This window comes from Nilaparvata lugens, chromosome 3 (genome assembly GCF_014356525.2).
Source record: "Nilaparvata lugens isolate BPH chromosome 3, ASM1435652v1, whole genome shotgun sequence".
NCBI lineage: Eukaryota > Metazoa > Arthropoda > Insecta > Hemiptera > Delphacidae > Nilaparvata > Nilaparvata lugens.
This window is the reverse complement of record NC_052506.1, coordinates 59,669,636-59,686,426: the sequence shown is the minus strand read 5'-3', so window position 1 is coordinate 59,686,426 and position 16,791 is coordinate 59,669,636. Positions and strand designations below refer to the sequence as shown.

The 16,791-nt window shown below is 36.7% G+C and overlaps 1 protein-coding gene across 47 annotated transcripts in view; it reads right to left on the bottom strand.

Annotated features, from left to right (window-relative positions):
* The window catches only part of LOC111044278 (muscleblind-like protein 1), a 586,938-nt gene that overhangs the window by 118,691 nt on the left and 451,456 nt on the right, over window positions 1–16,791 (bottom strand). For 16 of the 47 annotated variants that reach the window (XM_039424189.1, XM_039424188.1, XM_039424178.1 and 13 more), the window contains one exon: window positions 15,309–15,365. The exons of the other annotated variants lie outside the window; for them this stretch is intronic. In XM_039424189.1, the coding sequence (XP_039280123.1) occupies window positions 15,309–15,365 (57 nt within the window). The remainder of the gene's footprint in view (window positions 1–15,308; window positions 15,366–16,791) is intronic. 47 annotated transcript variants of the gene reach the window in all.

Genomic DNA, 16,791 nt, shown 5'->3' with positions numbered 1-16,791 from the left:
TTATAATAAATGTAGTTGCTTGTTCTATTTCCGGGTATTTAACTATAAATTCTATGATTGATGCTTGTTGCAGCACAGAAAACACTTGAGTTTTCGGTAAGGTTATTCTAAGAAAAATATATGCATTTAATGTATATGTTGAAAATAAGTATTTGAATGATGGTTAGTTTTGTATATTTTAGGCGGATAGAAGAAGATTTGAATTTGGAATTAGGTACCTAAGACAATTGAGAACAAGAAACCCGACTCCTAATTTTTCCATGAAAGATGCATTTTCAAAAACGTTTTGTTTGAAATTGAAAAGTGACGGTAAAAGTTGTGAAAACTAACTACAGGACCTTGATTTCACACAGTTGCTAATGACGACGAAAAACGACAATTTAAGAGGAAATTAAAGCGTGTGCATCGCGCCACGACGCCGTGCGTCAACCGGATGTACAATTTCACGCCGGCAACAACAATAACCAAGCAGCATCCACAAAGGCTTCTCTAAATCAACCACTAACTGAATTACTGCGCTTATTGAACAGCACTACCATTCCCCCCCCACACTCTGCCCAACACTTTTCGACCGAGCGAAGTGAGGTCTAAGATTCAAGTCGACGGTTTGGCATTTCTCTATATGTTTAAATGTTTATATGTTGCGCATTTACGGCGAAACGCGGTAATAGATTTCCATGAAATTTGACAGGTATGTTCCTTTTTTAATTGCGCGTCGACGTATATACAAGGTTTTTGCATTTCAAGGATAATTTAAAAGAAAAAAGAAGCCTCCTTCATACGCCAATATTGGAGTAAAAATCAGACTATAGTTATATCAGACTATTCTTCATAAATCAGCTGACAAGTGATTACACAGATGTGTGGAGAAGCCAGTCTATTGCTGTATTTCCATAAGGTCTATAGTTTCAATCAGGTACTTGTGGATGAGAATACTGCGTGAGGTCTACTGTTCACAGAACTACTACTAATAACCCTTCTCAACCGGGTAACGCCAGTTTACTTGCCACAGATACGTAGAATACGCGCCGTCAAATCTTACACATGATATTTACTTTATAAATTCGTTTACGAAAATTAATTACCAACAGGAAGAGATCTATTGCTGAGTCCTTACAGGTTCACATCAAACAGCAAATAACTTACAAATCCAATTCATTACAATACTAGCAATGATTCCTTGATGCTGGGCGATTTACAATGGTTTCGAAAATCTACACTTTTCCTATTCGATGAAATATTAATTTTACATTTCAGAAAAGAATAATATATAAATCTTCTTCAAGTTAGACTGGGAATTAGAAGGAAGCCAAACATGGAGAATCTCATTCCTTATATAATATTACAATCCGCCCTCAGAATAATACATTAGTTTAAATATCTGGTGACATTGTTGACAGTTAATCGAACACCTAGATAAATTGTTCGGATTGGGCCGTACTCAACGATCCAACTGGATCCAATCAACTGAGAAAATATTTCTTTATAAATAGGAAACGATAAATGTACTTCAGATTGGGTTCCAATCAATTCATATTCAATCATCAACTTATCTTTTATTCAAGAATTAATAACAATAAGAATGAATGAATGAATCATGATTATATTAAAAACGTAAACAAATTGAATAATACAACAGAGTATTTCTATAAAAGTACAATAAATGAATCATGTTTTGATACTTTCAAAATGAATCAACTGATAACTTTAATATATGATAATAAATGAAAACTTTCGTTATTATTTTCAACGACACGACATACTTCAGCTCATTTGGGCCATTTTAGTGTCAATATGATATTTTGATTTTGATATTTATTGCTGAGTTGATATATTACCTATAGCCTACAAATTACAGTAGGAGACGTTACTTGTCTGTAGTGTCAAAAATTAAAATGTTTAATTTTCAAATAGCCATGCAAAATCCGATTTATTGCGAAGTTAAGAGCATTGAGTGTTCATAGCCTAACAATTGAATTACGGCATGACAACAGCGTCTGGGTTTTATTGTGTGAAAACTAGTGGCTGGGCACTCAAAGCATTCAATAATTGGAAGCTCTGTCACCTCGTTGAGTTGATTGGCGGTTTATTTGAAAGCATAATTGGATGCAAATCAAAAGAATAACAGCTGTGGCTGCCGGCCTATTGCATTTTGTTTCGCCGCGTCGCTTCTGTCAGACGATGAAGAGTTCACTTCAATTAGCCAACACCGACAATGTTATGCTAAACTAAATGAATAAATCCAATCAAAAATACCAATAAACCTGATGAACTAAATAAATGGATGTGAGCGGCTATCATTCGAGGCTTTCAACGGAATTCGATTGCATTTCTATTTCTGCAACAATACTGTAAGCACATTGTTGACATTTCAATAAGTAAGTTAACGAATCAATTGCCAGTCAACTAATGCAGAGTGGATAACGGGTTTGATCCTGTCAAGCAGCACATATATATGTAAGTATCTACGTGAGGTTTTCCATGTATGTGCAGAGTCAAAATGACAATAATATTGTGAATTTGAAATACGCTTGATCTGAAAGGAACTGGCAATCCATAATGAAAAACCTGAAATTCAGCGGAAATAATAACAATCCAACCAACTATAAAATACTTTTCTGTGTAATTTGTTACACTTTGATACAATGTAATAGGGAGAGATAGGATCACAAAATGTAATTAACTGGCAAATGGAGATCCTTCATAATTCCAGTACATCGTTATTTATTCGCATAATCTTACACTATACACTATACAGAGATTTTGAAGGAGTCTTGAACCGAAGAAGATCGGAATATGAATCAGAATAAGAACTTCGGTTCCAATCCTCTATGTTTAAACTGACTTTATCAAAACATCATTATACATGAAAAAAATACAAAATATATCCACTACAATTTATAGTCTGGATCAATTCCATTTTATCAACATCATATAAACTCCAAGAATATAATTTCCAAAGAAATTTGGGATATTTAATAGTAGTTTCCATTCATAGAATAGTATTATTATAGTTGGTAAGTCGACATATCAGCGTCAACTGATTCAAATATTTCCAATAAACAACAACAAAAGTGATCAGATAATCAGTATTATCTAATCAATTGGTATTGGAATACTGAATCAATTTGAATTTGAATCAATCTCATATAAGTAGGAAAATACGTTTTGCCATAAATGATACTAGTAAGTCTAGCAGCAGGAAGGTAAGAAAGTACGAGCAGCAAAAAAGTACTGTAATAGGAAATTAGCATCAAAGTAATAACCGGTCTACGTTATACAGAAGCACTTACGCAAGCAAGAGCACGGTCATGTTTCACCCCCTTTTCTCACGAGCTGACCAACCGCCCCCTACATATCACAAATAAGAGAGAAAAAAGAAAAGCTGCTGTCAACCAAGTGAGGGAGAAGAAGATGCAGTGCCCGCACTGAATCGGACTTGGACAACTAATAGCCAACATCTTTTCTTTTCTTTCTCGAGCATGAGCGTTTATCAGCCTGCAGGCTCCACGCTCCGCACAGGAATCTTCTCCCGTTTCCGGTCCATCATCCGCACCAGATCGAATGTCCGACAAACGGACAGCCCCTCCCCACCCCCAGCCATCCTAGGACCGACTAGACAATGCAATTGCATGCAACCGGACAATGAAATCGATCTCAATCTTATTATAAAATCATACAAAAACAATTCATGATTTCGTAACGGCTGTTTTTTATTCAATTGAAAAATTTTAGTTCTAGATGGAAGTTTTCGGAAAAACCGCATATATACTGAAATCTATGAGGAACTTTTTTTGTCATGTCTACCTTTAACAATCTGAGAATAACTGGATTCCATCACAGAATAACCGTCACTAACCACAGGCTAATAAAAATACTAATGATACTTGGATTTACAATTTGTGAATGAGTTAACTTAAAACACCTTAATCCAGTAAATTATGCATTCATCTCTATAGTATACAACACAACATAACATCAGAGAGCGATGAGTTTTATCATTATCCATCACTTATTCATTATTAGTTTCATAGCATAAGCAATAAAGACTCAAGGTTCTAGAGAAGAACAGTAATGTTGCAAGAAGTTTAAAAGCTGCCCAAAATTTGAATGGAATAACTTAGTCCAGGAAGATATATATGAAAGAGAAATTTATTCTGAAAGAGACCAATTTTATTTCACGAATCATTTGTAATTTTCCTTCTTATAAATTAATAAGGTCGTAGAAGAGAACTTTTGTCTTCCACCACCATAGTAACGAGGATTTATTGAAAAAAAGAGATCAAAAACCCAACGAGAGTAGCAGCAGCCAGCAACACAAGAATAAAAGGTTTAGAGTTAAGTCTCTGAAACAATAGGTCAGTCAACAATTGCTGCACAAGGAAATAACGACCCTCTGTGTTTGTTTCCTGGAGAATTAAACCGGATTTTCCCCATAATAACCAGACCAGACGGTTATGTTCGAATTCTAGGGAAATGAAGAAAAACACCAGTGGAAAGAAAGACTGAATTGTAGAATACACTTCTACAAAGCGAAAAACAAAATATTCTTTAACATTTGGATTCTTGTAAATCTTAGTGCCGGTTGCACAAAAGCCAGTTAAATTTTGATCGTGATTAATTCCGGAAGAACCAATCAGAGAAGCCGTCTTTAAAAAAGGTCTTCAATCCTCAAAAAAAATTAGAATGGTTTTTCAATGTCTGGAATTTAAGTACAATCTTTGTTAAGATTTGAAACGAAACGTGGTTAACACCAGTTTTTCTATGGCCAGTATACAACTCAGCCTTTTCTAGCTTCATAAAATCTTTTATCTGTGGTATCGGTAGTTCCTTTCTAATCCTGACCTAACACCAAGACTAGAAAAAAGTATGAAGTAGTATAGAATACGAAATGCTCAAAGCAATAGCACCTTGCACACAAGAGTCTCCAAGTGAGTATTCTAGAGTCTTCCATCTGTACCTTCCAGGTAAGTACAATGATATGCTAAACAGTTTTTTTGTCAAAGCGGCTAAAAAAGCCAACGGATGTGCCAAGTGCTCGTCCTATTATCGCGTCGGTTTGGTTGTTTTCGAAGGCTGAGTGATGAATACAATAAAAGTTAATTGATTCAAAAACAGTTTGAGCATTTGAGCCGGGTGTCAGATCGGGATAGAGAGGAGGGTGACTAAGTGGGAGTAGCGGGTGATGAGCATGAAGAAGGGGATAAATATTAATGAAAAGTCTACACAAAACACTCGACTGTCTTCTCTTGCTCACTTCAGTCGTGCATTACTTTACGGGCTGCTTCCCCTTCACAATCATCATCATCAGCAGTAGCAGAAGCATCCGACGCCACTATCCTCGCCTTCATTACTATCATTTCCATCTTGAGCAGCATCTCTGGAATAACAACCCTTGCCACCCCCTCCACATCGCCCTTATCCCGCATGAGTAACGGTGAAGGAGAACCACCAAGCCTGCAACCGTTTTCCCCCACTTGTGGCTTATACACAAATTTTCTGAAATACGATCCCTATCACCATTAACATCTCGCTTTCCATTCATTCCATTCATCTCGCAGCTGCACAGCCACGCGTGAAAAGGGTGCAGCTCACTGCAGCTGCTGACCAAGCACTTTCACTTCCGCATTCCTAAAACAACAGCTAGACCACCACGCAATAGTAGACTACACTGTGTTAGAGATAATGCTCCTGATGTGTATTGATTAAAGTGATGACTCTTAAATTATTTCCTCCATAGCCGTATTCATCATAAAAGTTCTGATCGTACAATACTTCTGATAAGTATTTCATCAATTTATGAAGTAATTTTTTTCCTGGTGGAACTTGTTTTTTGTACACCAATATCCAACTACATAATTCAAAAAATAATGTTAACTGAGAATAAGATTCATCATAATTCAAATGTAATTCTAATGTAATACTTGGATGTCAATTATGTTTATTGTTGACATCAAATACGACAGATCAATAAAGAATTATTACCACAAATAAATACTTCTATGTAAAGTAGCAATATCATTCTATATATCATTAATAACGGTGAATTTTCTTGTCATTGGAAAAGAGACTGTGATTAAGGAATTACAAGATTATTTCAATTAATTTTCATGTTTAAAACTACAAACATTCATCAGAGGATGTGTGAATTCTAATGAATGCTCACTTATTTTTTGTGCAGGATTGATAAAAGCGAGTAGATCGAAACTAGTAATTTATGGCGACTATGAGCCGGAGCAGACATGATCTGTAGTATGCGCAGAGGATGCTGATGAAGCATCACCGGGCGGGGAAACGCCATTATAAATGTTCTTTTTAGAAAAGAAGACGAATAAAGTGGCTCTATTATTTTCCTTTTTCTGCTCAGTTTCCTTTTCACGACCGCGAGAAACGAAACGAACGCAAACACTTTCTTCCGTGTCTTCCCCACTTCAAAAACATTCATTCGACGAGGAAAATAGATTTAATCCGACGACTGCCAAACGAAAAAAGAAGAAAGAAGCGTTCGGATTGCTCTCATTCGATTCGAGACTGCAGGAAGGTTATGAGCTTCGGCTCAGAGAAGCTCAACTACAAAGTGAACACCAGTATGAAAGGAACAGAGTCATTACACTCATCTCAGGGGGACATAGTCCCCAGGTGCTTCGGCTGTGTATCTGATTTTCGTTTCAGACGACCTGGGAGCATGCATGCACACAGTTTGTACCTGACCCTTTCGGAAGACGCCGCCAGTCAACGATTTGTTCCGGGACCCACGACGACCAACAATAATGCACACCTTCTTTGTACAGTACTCCACTCCTTGTACTGTATTCATCCTAACGCCATATATAATATACATCCTTTTGACTTTCATGGGCAGACATGACATCGTTTCTCTAATGATAATCTCCACATACATTCAAAGAGCATGTCCAGATGACAGACTCAATACTCATTCTATGGACCGTTTGATAATTCATAATGCCTTTTCAACCAAATTAAAATGAAAGCGGCCGAGTCTTCAATAACATTCATGCAGTCTTGAATGTTTCCAAGACATACTGAATTACTGAGTATAACAATAATACATATTATATCTTTTAAATATAAAATTCAGATTCCAAATTGAATATTGAGATTATGTTTACTGAAAATTATCATATTTACTATTATCCAATTACAACATTCAATCAGTATTACTTGTTAGTCATCCTCAATGGATATAAAAAACATCGAGAAAACTGTGAGTTGGGCCATTTTTTTAGTTTCATCTACGATTTTCTAATTCATAGAATTTCATTCTAACAGCAGATCCTACTTGATTTCGTTGTTTTCCATTCCATGTTATTTATCATTATGCTAAATTTGTCATCTATATTGATTTGTTCTGGCATTTTGTAATATTATATTTCAGAGAAGCAAATGTCTTCAGGAATCACTCCAATCCCAAACTGTAATATAACACTGCTATATAGAATTTATTTTCACAACACAATTGATTTCATCATGGAAGTTTTCAAAAGCTCGAAATGTACTTTCCGATTGACCTGTATTTGCAGAAAAGTTCTAATAGTTGAACTTTGCTGCTGCAGTCCAGCTTAGTCGTTGACAGGCGAAGCGAACGACAAGTGAGCCCAGTTGCAAATATAAATCAAGATTGCGAGCAGTGAGCAGTGAAGGGTCATGCACGTAGCCTAGGTAGGAAGACGCCAGCGAGCGAGCGGGTGTGCGCGCGTCCGTCACAATGGCCCCGCGCGCCACCGTGTGTGTGCGTGCAGACGCCGGCTTTCCTTGGGCAATTTGTCAAGTTGTCATATAATTGTCGCACCAGAAATCGGACTTCGTAGCTCAAAGTTGATTTATTGTTACCGGTGTCGGAAGCGGACAGGACGAGCTCAGCTACACTCACTCACATACATACAACAGCTAGGAATAGCTACAGTACAAAGTTTTGCAGCTCTGCAACTCCATGTCAACTGTCCTAACCCAGAAACAGTCCACTGAAGCTGCAAACCAGCTTGTGATGTTTGGCATTTCCTACAGTTTACTTCCCAATCAGTCTATCAAAATCAAAGTTGCAGCTGAGGCGGTATAATTCTTCACCTCGAGTAAAATATTCACTTCGCATCAATTTATATAAAATTTCACACAGTACAGAATATGATTTTGTGTGCCCGAAACGCACATGACTGCTCCATTACTCATCAGTGTGTCAAGTTCTTTCTCATTCAATTTAGATGTCAGTGTATTGTTTCAGGTGTTCTCCAGCATTGATCAATGTGATCGCACCTGGCAGATGAAGAGGTCATGCTCTGGTTGCAAGGGTTCAATTGATTCTGATCCAGGAGTTTCATCCTTTTCCATTTTATTTGTTAGTTTTATTTTTATCGTGGCAGATCATCTGGGGGCTGTATTTATGTGTATGTATGTATACACCATGCCCATCAAATTTTTGACTCTTCTACGTCGTTCAAAACATAGCGACACAATATGCTTAGGCTATATAATGAATATAAATTTAAAGGAAGATAATACAGGACAATTCCAAGTTAAAATACTTTTTAGCAAACATAAAATAATGTGTTTTCTCTTGATTTTATCGAATAAAATAATTGAGCTCTTCAGTTATCAGTTATGATATGGAGTAGTCACAGAACTATTGTTCGTTCTGTATTATTTAGTCTAGTCTTACTACATATTCAGTGGTCAGTAATATTAATGAGCGCGTTAATGATTTCTTATCAGACATTAGAATATTTCACTTGTGTAATTCATTCATCGGAATAAAACAATAGCAATGACATGCATGTCATTGACTGACTCTACCTCTGATAGATAATGAGAGCAAGCCGTTTCAAAAGCAAAGTCTAATGAAGTTTGAACAGACGGCCGCCAATCGCAACCCCAACGCAAAGCAGATAATTATATATATTTGTGCACCATCCGTGAACAAAACCTCATTTGGCCATATCGGCTAGGAAATCTTGGACATGAAAGGCCGAAATGTAAAACTGGGGTCAGTTTTGAAGGGACCCTTCAGCCCTCCAGCATTCAGCAAGGGGAGCAATATATGACTTGTTTTCCAAACCAAACCCTTCCTCATAGCAGAATTACTGTATTCACAACCGGAAAATACAAGTAGCTGCCATCTGCATAATATTATTACAGCGTAATAGAGGGGCTAGTGCGCTGCGCTCAGTTCCTGTTCAATTTCAGGCTTAGTATTTGCAATTACGTTACTCTGCACAGCCCACTATATTATGTGTTTGCTTTTGTTGACATGACAAGGTGTAAACTGCAAACGTCAATGAAAAAATATGGTGATGAGAATATATCAAATTTAGCTTTATTGTGACAAATGTTCGACAAAATGAACTTGCTGGCACTTTGAACATGAACTTTATCCATCTAATTTCCATCAACGCATCCAAAAATATCAATTGAAATGATATAATATTCAAGTTATACATTATTGTCTTTTAATTTTTTTAGATAAATATTTTTTCAAATTCTTTTCCTAGTGAGGACTAATAGGTCAATAGAATATTGCAACAATGATTGAATGGATTATCCAAGTTCAAAAGGAAGATGATAGCCCTGCTATCAGGCTGTGAGCTCACCTTATCTTTGCCTTTCAATTGATACATTTTCAAAAGTAAAGGAATTGTGTGTAGAGTGACTGTACTTTTGAGCATAATACAGGCGTTTGAGAATGGGGGGGGGAGTGGATCTAGGAGATATACCTCATCAACTCTTCATCAGACCGAGAAACATCAGCTTATGTGACATGTACGCAACAATTCGTGTCACCATAATCACTTTCTCTCAATTCATCAGTCACAACCCAAATTTGGTTGGAGAGTGTTGACAAGAGGACTAGAGCTTTGAATCGGTATGTAACAACAGGCTCTCACAAATGCTCATTCGAAATTAATCTTTTTGTTTTGTAACCGAATATCATAGCAGGAAGAGCTAAGAGCTGCTGCTATGAGCATGCTTAATGAAAAGATAAATTGTTAGTGATAAGAAAACAAATAGCGAACGAATTGCGTTGGTATTGGCAATGTGCGGTTGATTAACGATCATTGAGCAAGCATGAATGGCTGGTGGCTGGTGGTTGGGTCCTGGGCTAGTGTGCGCTTCGCTTACTTCATCTGTCATTTGCTCTACATTCTACTATCTACCAAGCACAATTCAGCAACTGGTGGTGGCTCAGTCTGTCTACGCTTTCCTTTCTCTCAACGCCCATTTTTTCTTCTTTCCATCAACCCTTCATCCAATAATTTCTCATTCTTTTTCATCTTCATCTATTTCTTATTATTATTTTCATCATCACCAGATTGTTCTAGGAGATTTTTACCCAATGAGAGGAGCTTCTAATGTGGGCGAAAATGACAACCTTATCCAATAAAAAGTACTCAATGTTGAAAAACACTTTCAGTTTGTATTATTCACATCTTTGTATTAGTAAGTGACATCTGGAAATCACTTTACTAATGGAGAAATTTATCCATTTCTTGACTTATCTTGAGACCAAACGATCAAACACGAATAATGGGAGAATGTAGAATTATTCATCTCATGGAAAATTGAGAATTGGGAAATCAAGACAACTGAGGAGTAGAGTAGAACAATGGATGAGACACGTACATTAGTTTTATTTATTTCTAATCCTGTTTTAAGTACATTTTGTTCTGTTGATTTCTGTTTCTGTTTACATTATCTACATGTACTTTTATTGCCCACATAAGAATTCAAGTGATTCAACGCATCAAAACCGATTGAGAGTTACGAATCTTGCCATGCAATATGATGCACTGAATGAACTTATGTAGGCTACAGTACGCGTCCTGTAGCTTTGCCTCTGTAACTTAGAAACGGCATATAGGCAAGGTATGGTTCGCGGGGTGATATTCCTACTTTTGCATAGACTCCAGATTCCTAGATCCCTAGATGGCAGAAGCTCCCAACAGAGCTTCCTTGAAGGAAGCTCCCCCAAACACAGATTCTTCATGAATGAGAGAGTTGCAACCTATCACCACAGAATACAGCATTATAGTAGTTTTCTCTGGTATCACCAACAATGCAATGAACATTTTGAACGAATGTCAATTCTGATAGGCTAAAATTGTTGTGCTAAGAGGACGTAACTCCAAAAAGCTCCTTATTTATCTTTACGGATGCAACACGTTGCTTCTATTGAGATTTATAATAATGTTCGATCCTCGATGTTTTTGAACGGATAGTATTGTAGTCTAGTGGCCATCCGCCGATAGCTTAAACTGTAACATCTTACGGTGAAATATGGGAAATGTAACGTTATTCTATCTTATTCTAGCAGTTCTTGATTCCACAATAATTGTATCCAATTGAATGGAACAGAAAGGGTTGAAGGCTTTCTACTTAGTTTTAATGATTTTCAATTTAAATACAATTCAACACATTTACAAGGGCCATAAAATCTTGGATTTTATTTGCACTTTATACATTCAAAAAGAGCTGATTTTGTAGCAGACTTTACTAGCAGTTGCTCTCCTATCAACACTGCGGTATGTCAGTGTTCATTGCTTTTCTAATCTCTGATCCGATCTAACAAGAGAATACTGACGCCACTAACTTTTGTCGATAAGGTACATTTGTAGGTAGGAGCGAAGTGAAGCCAAGTACCTCGTAGAAGGAAGCGTTGCCGACAATGGAGAGGACGGCTGAGAGTACACTCGCGCCTCCAAAACCAATCTGCAATGAAAGTTTAGTGCTCAATTAGGCACGAGTTATCACAAGAGAGGCAGCAGCTCTCACACTCTTATACCGTCCATGTTGGAGAGGCTTCCTACAACTTGTCTTCCAATTGTATCTCCTCCTCTAGCTCTCTTGCTCCTACCACTCAACATCAACGACAACTGATTCTCCAGACGAGTGAGCAGACCAGCCAATCAATTCAATCTGAAACCAGCTACAACTGCAAGAAAACGAAAAGTTGGTACAAGTCAGTACTACTCCTCGCCGCCATGTCTCGTCAAAACGGACGACTCTACTATTAAATAATGGAATTCAATAAAACAGCGACACTGAAGATAATGGAGAGTGGCCTTATTACTCTTATCTGCAAGCTCTTTTCTGGTCGAATGGCAAATCAATATTCAATTTCATTCAGAATATTTTTCCAATTCCAGAATTCGAGTCCATGGCATTATTTATTCAGAACTGGTGGAGTTTGTTTTCTGAAGTAATATGCTCTCTGTCATTCTATGATATGACTTCTCAACTTCAATCTTTGTTACCTACCAACATAATTTGGGGTTGTCATACGCGTTTGAATAGAATTCAAATTTGGAAACAATGACGGGCTGACAAACCAGCGTTAAGAAAACAAGGAGATCAACTTCTTTATCAACATACATTTGCCTAAAATCTAGAGAACTCAAAATGAGAAAGCAAGTATGGGCTGGAAAATGACCAACATGGTATTGGAATAGGCACAATACTTTAGTTCATATATTAATATAAAAATGTATATGTCCTCAAATTCTTCTTAATTTATTTTCCTAGGATTGTATTATACCTTTTGGTTTCTATAAATAACTTCTGTAATGTTCACTCCTGTTCACTGAATCCACTGAATCCTAATGTTCACTGAATAGACAAAGATTTTCTGTTAATTTTTTTTCGAGGCTTCTGTCTCTTGCAAAGGTCAAATAGTTTAATTTTCAGAGTAGGTAACTTCAACTCAGCTAATAGCTTATGAAGTACCTTAATCATAACTCTAACTCTGACTTATAATTATACTCATACTTGAGTTAATATATTGGCGAAAAACTATCATAAATACTATAAAACTTCACCACTTCATTATATCTGTCACAATAGTTGGAGTACATTCAGGCGATTTATGAGGAATAACATTTCTATAAAAAAATTAAGTGATTGTCACCTGCATGACAAATTATACTCATAATAGAAAATACAAGTCTGGCCAAAAAAAAACTATAACAAATAGATTATAATAAGAAGTTACATAATCTCATTCTGAGACACTTCGAACTACTTGTTTACCATAGTAACAAATGCTAATCTAGCTCGACATGGGACTAAAGAAAATTCGTAGTGACAAATCTGGTTCATTATTCACGGCTTTACTACAGTTTATTTCAAGTTTAGTGACTGAAAAGAGAAGACGAAGAGGCATGTGTGATACGGTCCAAAGACTTGAGAAGTCGAGAAGGAGAAGTGCAATTTGGGAGAGAACAGCACCTGTCGCGCGTTTCATAACCGCTGCGGCCCCCGCACGTCGCGACGCCGACTAATTGACCCCAAGCGGTGCGTTTTGGCTGCGGGCGGACACGCTACACCTCCAATATAAATTGAATGAGGCTCGCAGCCCCGCTGAATATTAATCAGCGCAGGCGAAAATACCTCTGCTTCTCCTGGCCACCGTTTCTTACCGCTCAACACAATTGAATACTGAATAGCATCTTCCCGAAATAAAATCAGAGGACAATAATTAATGTTTGGTCAGGTGGTTGGGAAACACTGATTGGGAAATGTTGATTGCTGCGTCGTTGTTTTGAAAATAATTATATAAAATTGTTATTCTTTAATTCAAGTCAATATTCAAAAAGCAGTACGACTACTATTGAAAAATTATTTCGAAGAGTATGACTACTTGAACTAGTTTCATCTTGATTGATGTGCCAAGTTACGCTCGAGAAAGAGAAACAGGAGATATTGAGAGGAGCTTACAATATGAGTGATGAGTATGATTACATGAACTTGTTTCATTTTAATTGATGAGCAAAGATACGTTCGAGGAAGAAAAACAGGATGATTAAAGATACAACATAAAAAATTTATATTTTTGTAACAAAAATACCCGTTTGTGAGTGAAAAATGATCGACTAAACAAGCTACATAAAAATTGTTCTGTCTGATAAACGATGAAGAAATTGTTAGACAATCACCCGGTTGCGCTAAAGTCTGTTAACTTTCAATCCCGATTAAATTCTATGAGAGCCATTCAGAGAAGCCGTCTCCTCAGAAAAACCTTCTCTGATTGGTTCTCGTAGAATTTAATCATGATTAGAATTCAACAGGCTTTTGTGTTTCAGGATAATATTGGTCTGGATGAAGGAATATTGAGAATTTGAATTGAGGCTACATTGAGAATTTGAGTATTTCTGGTAAATAACCTCAATACTCATAATTATAATGATTTTTCAATCAGGCTTTAATGTTTCCTCTATCTGGTATGCAGTTTTTGAATCATATTACATTTTAATAGAGCTTTTCACATATGGAAAAAGTTCTAATCTGCTATTTTCTAATCTATTATTTTCCATCTTGCATCATCTATAAAGTATACAACAATAATTTAAATCGCATCACGTTCATTAATTGAAAATCTGTCATTCTTGAAATTTCTGCTATTTTGGCGATCAAAATCTCCAGAATAAATTCCAAAATTTATGGAAAAGAATCATTCGTACAGCAATTAATGCTATGATACTGCTGGATGGTACACAGGACACTCTCAGCAACTTGAGCCAGAGCAGAATCATCAATTTGTTTTGAACCTTACTAAGTAATTCAAGTCTTGCCCTTGAATTCAACCATTTTTCATCCTCTTCAATTCAATTACACATATAGAAATTCAGCAATCGATGTTGCTGGATGCTATTATAATATTACGTTTATTGCGTTTTCTCATTAAGCATGATCAATGTGATGATAATGAGTCGAAAATATTGATGTCGCATGGATGAAGTTGATAGTCTGTGATGATTCCAGCGACAGTGTAGCTAAAATCATATAGCAAGAATATCAGTTATTCAAATCAGAACAGTTTCATTGGGAAATTTCAAAGGATGGATTTGATGGGAAGATAGGAACGGAGTGAAGGTATTCTTGAGATTTGTGATCGAAGAGTGTGGAAAGCAGAGCAATACGCCCGCCCTATCGGCTAAGCAACAAAGTAAAAGCCTAAGCAATATCAAGTAAGCCTCTTCACTGCACTACTACTGAATGATTGAAAAAGCAAGAAGCAATCTACGGGGTCCCGCCCCAACCAATAACAAAGCAAGCGTAAAAGCATTTCTCCTCACAGCAATCAGCTCAATCGTTCCAGTACGTACGAGTAAATTTCATGAAAACGGCAAAGTTACATTACTGAAATTAGATTAACATCTACAGTATCGATTGCATTTCGCTTCGATAGATAACAGAGCAATAGAACCACAAATTATGAGATGAAGAAATATAACCAATAATCCTCTCCTTGGCTCCAACTACTATTAATTATTCATCGTCAACTGTTTCCTTGCTCATCTCACCGATCTAGACTGGCCGCCGCTTTTCTTAACCAAACGTGTCCAATTTCTGTATTCTTCCTATAACATTAATAAATTTGGTTTGGTATGCACCATCGAATTTCAAAGCAGATTCACAATTGAAAGAAACACTAAAAAAAGAAGATACACTCAAATGATAAAGACTGAATTAGAAAATGAATCGTGGAAGAATGGTAGACTGGTGAGAAATGAACCATTGCTTAAGAGAATACACGCTGATATTCAAAGAATGAATTTAACAAGAGAAAGAGCTCTCGTGGATCTGATAATTTCTTTGAGATGTTGAGGTTATTTATTATTCCTTTTGAAAATAATCAAGCAGAATAAATCATGATAACGAGAGTAGAGCAGAAGAATGGGTTTAATATGAGTTTAGATGATATTATTAAAATAATAATTTACCAAGAATATCTGAAAATTAATATGCTCTACTCATAAAACATGAATCAGATCACAAATAAACCAATCACCATCAACTTATTCACGAACTTTCTCGCATTTGATATTACCGATTTTTATCACTTCAGAAATTGTTCAACATGAATCATATTATAAACACTTTCAAATTTCAAACAAAAAATGTTTTTTTTTATTTTATTTCGCATACTCAATAAGTAACACAATCAAAAATACATTCTACAACAGAAATTCTTGTAAACGTCGTGAAACAAATTTGTAAATTGGTCACAACGCTTCACCCCAACCATCAAGAGAACATCCCAATCTGTTTCTACAAATACAGCGTAATTTATAAACTTATCATAGAATTTCAAAAATACATCCCATCTCATCTTTGATGAGATTCTGAACCTGGGGTTCGTAATTTTGAAGTAGAACCTGTCTGCGTTTGCAGAATCCGATTCTCACCAAAAAACGTTGCCAGTTCCTCAATTCAGAAGATATCCGACCACTTGAGAAAGTCGAGATGATGTCAGCTCCAGCGGTCAGAGCAGAATCCGTTAGTGACCGTTGAGTTATGCAAGAAGGATGGGGGAGGAGATTTGATGTTGGAAATAATAATGTGCGTAGAGTTCCGCAACTAGGGGTGTTGGGGCGTTGGGGCGTTGGGGGTGGTCGTCATGACCGGCTTTCACATGCTACTGCACCGTAGTCAGTATGGACAGAGTAACTGCTATAACTAAGCACGAAGGAGAGCTATGAACGGAGTCTGGAGTGCAACCGGTCCAGCAAGGTCCGGCCACTGGTGCTGCTACCCCACCCCTCACCTAAACTCACCCACTCACCCTTATGCACATATCCTTATTGAAAACTGAAAACCTGCACAATGAATATTCACCTTGCTTCTTCACATAGCTTGGGAGAAAAAACATTTTTAAGATGAGAAAATCTGGTTCGTCTAAAGTATGGGAATCGACCCAATTTTTCAACTCCTGTCAGTGCTAACTGTAAAGTAAAATTACAACTCCAGTATTCTGAAAAGTCAGGTCTAGAATCTTGAAGATTC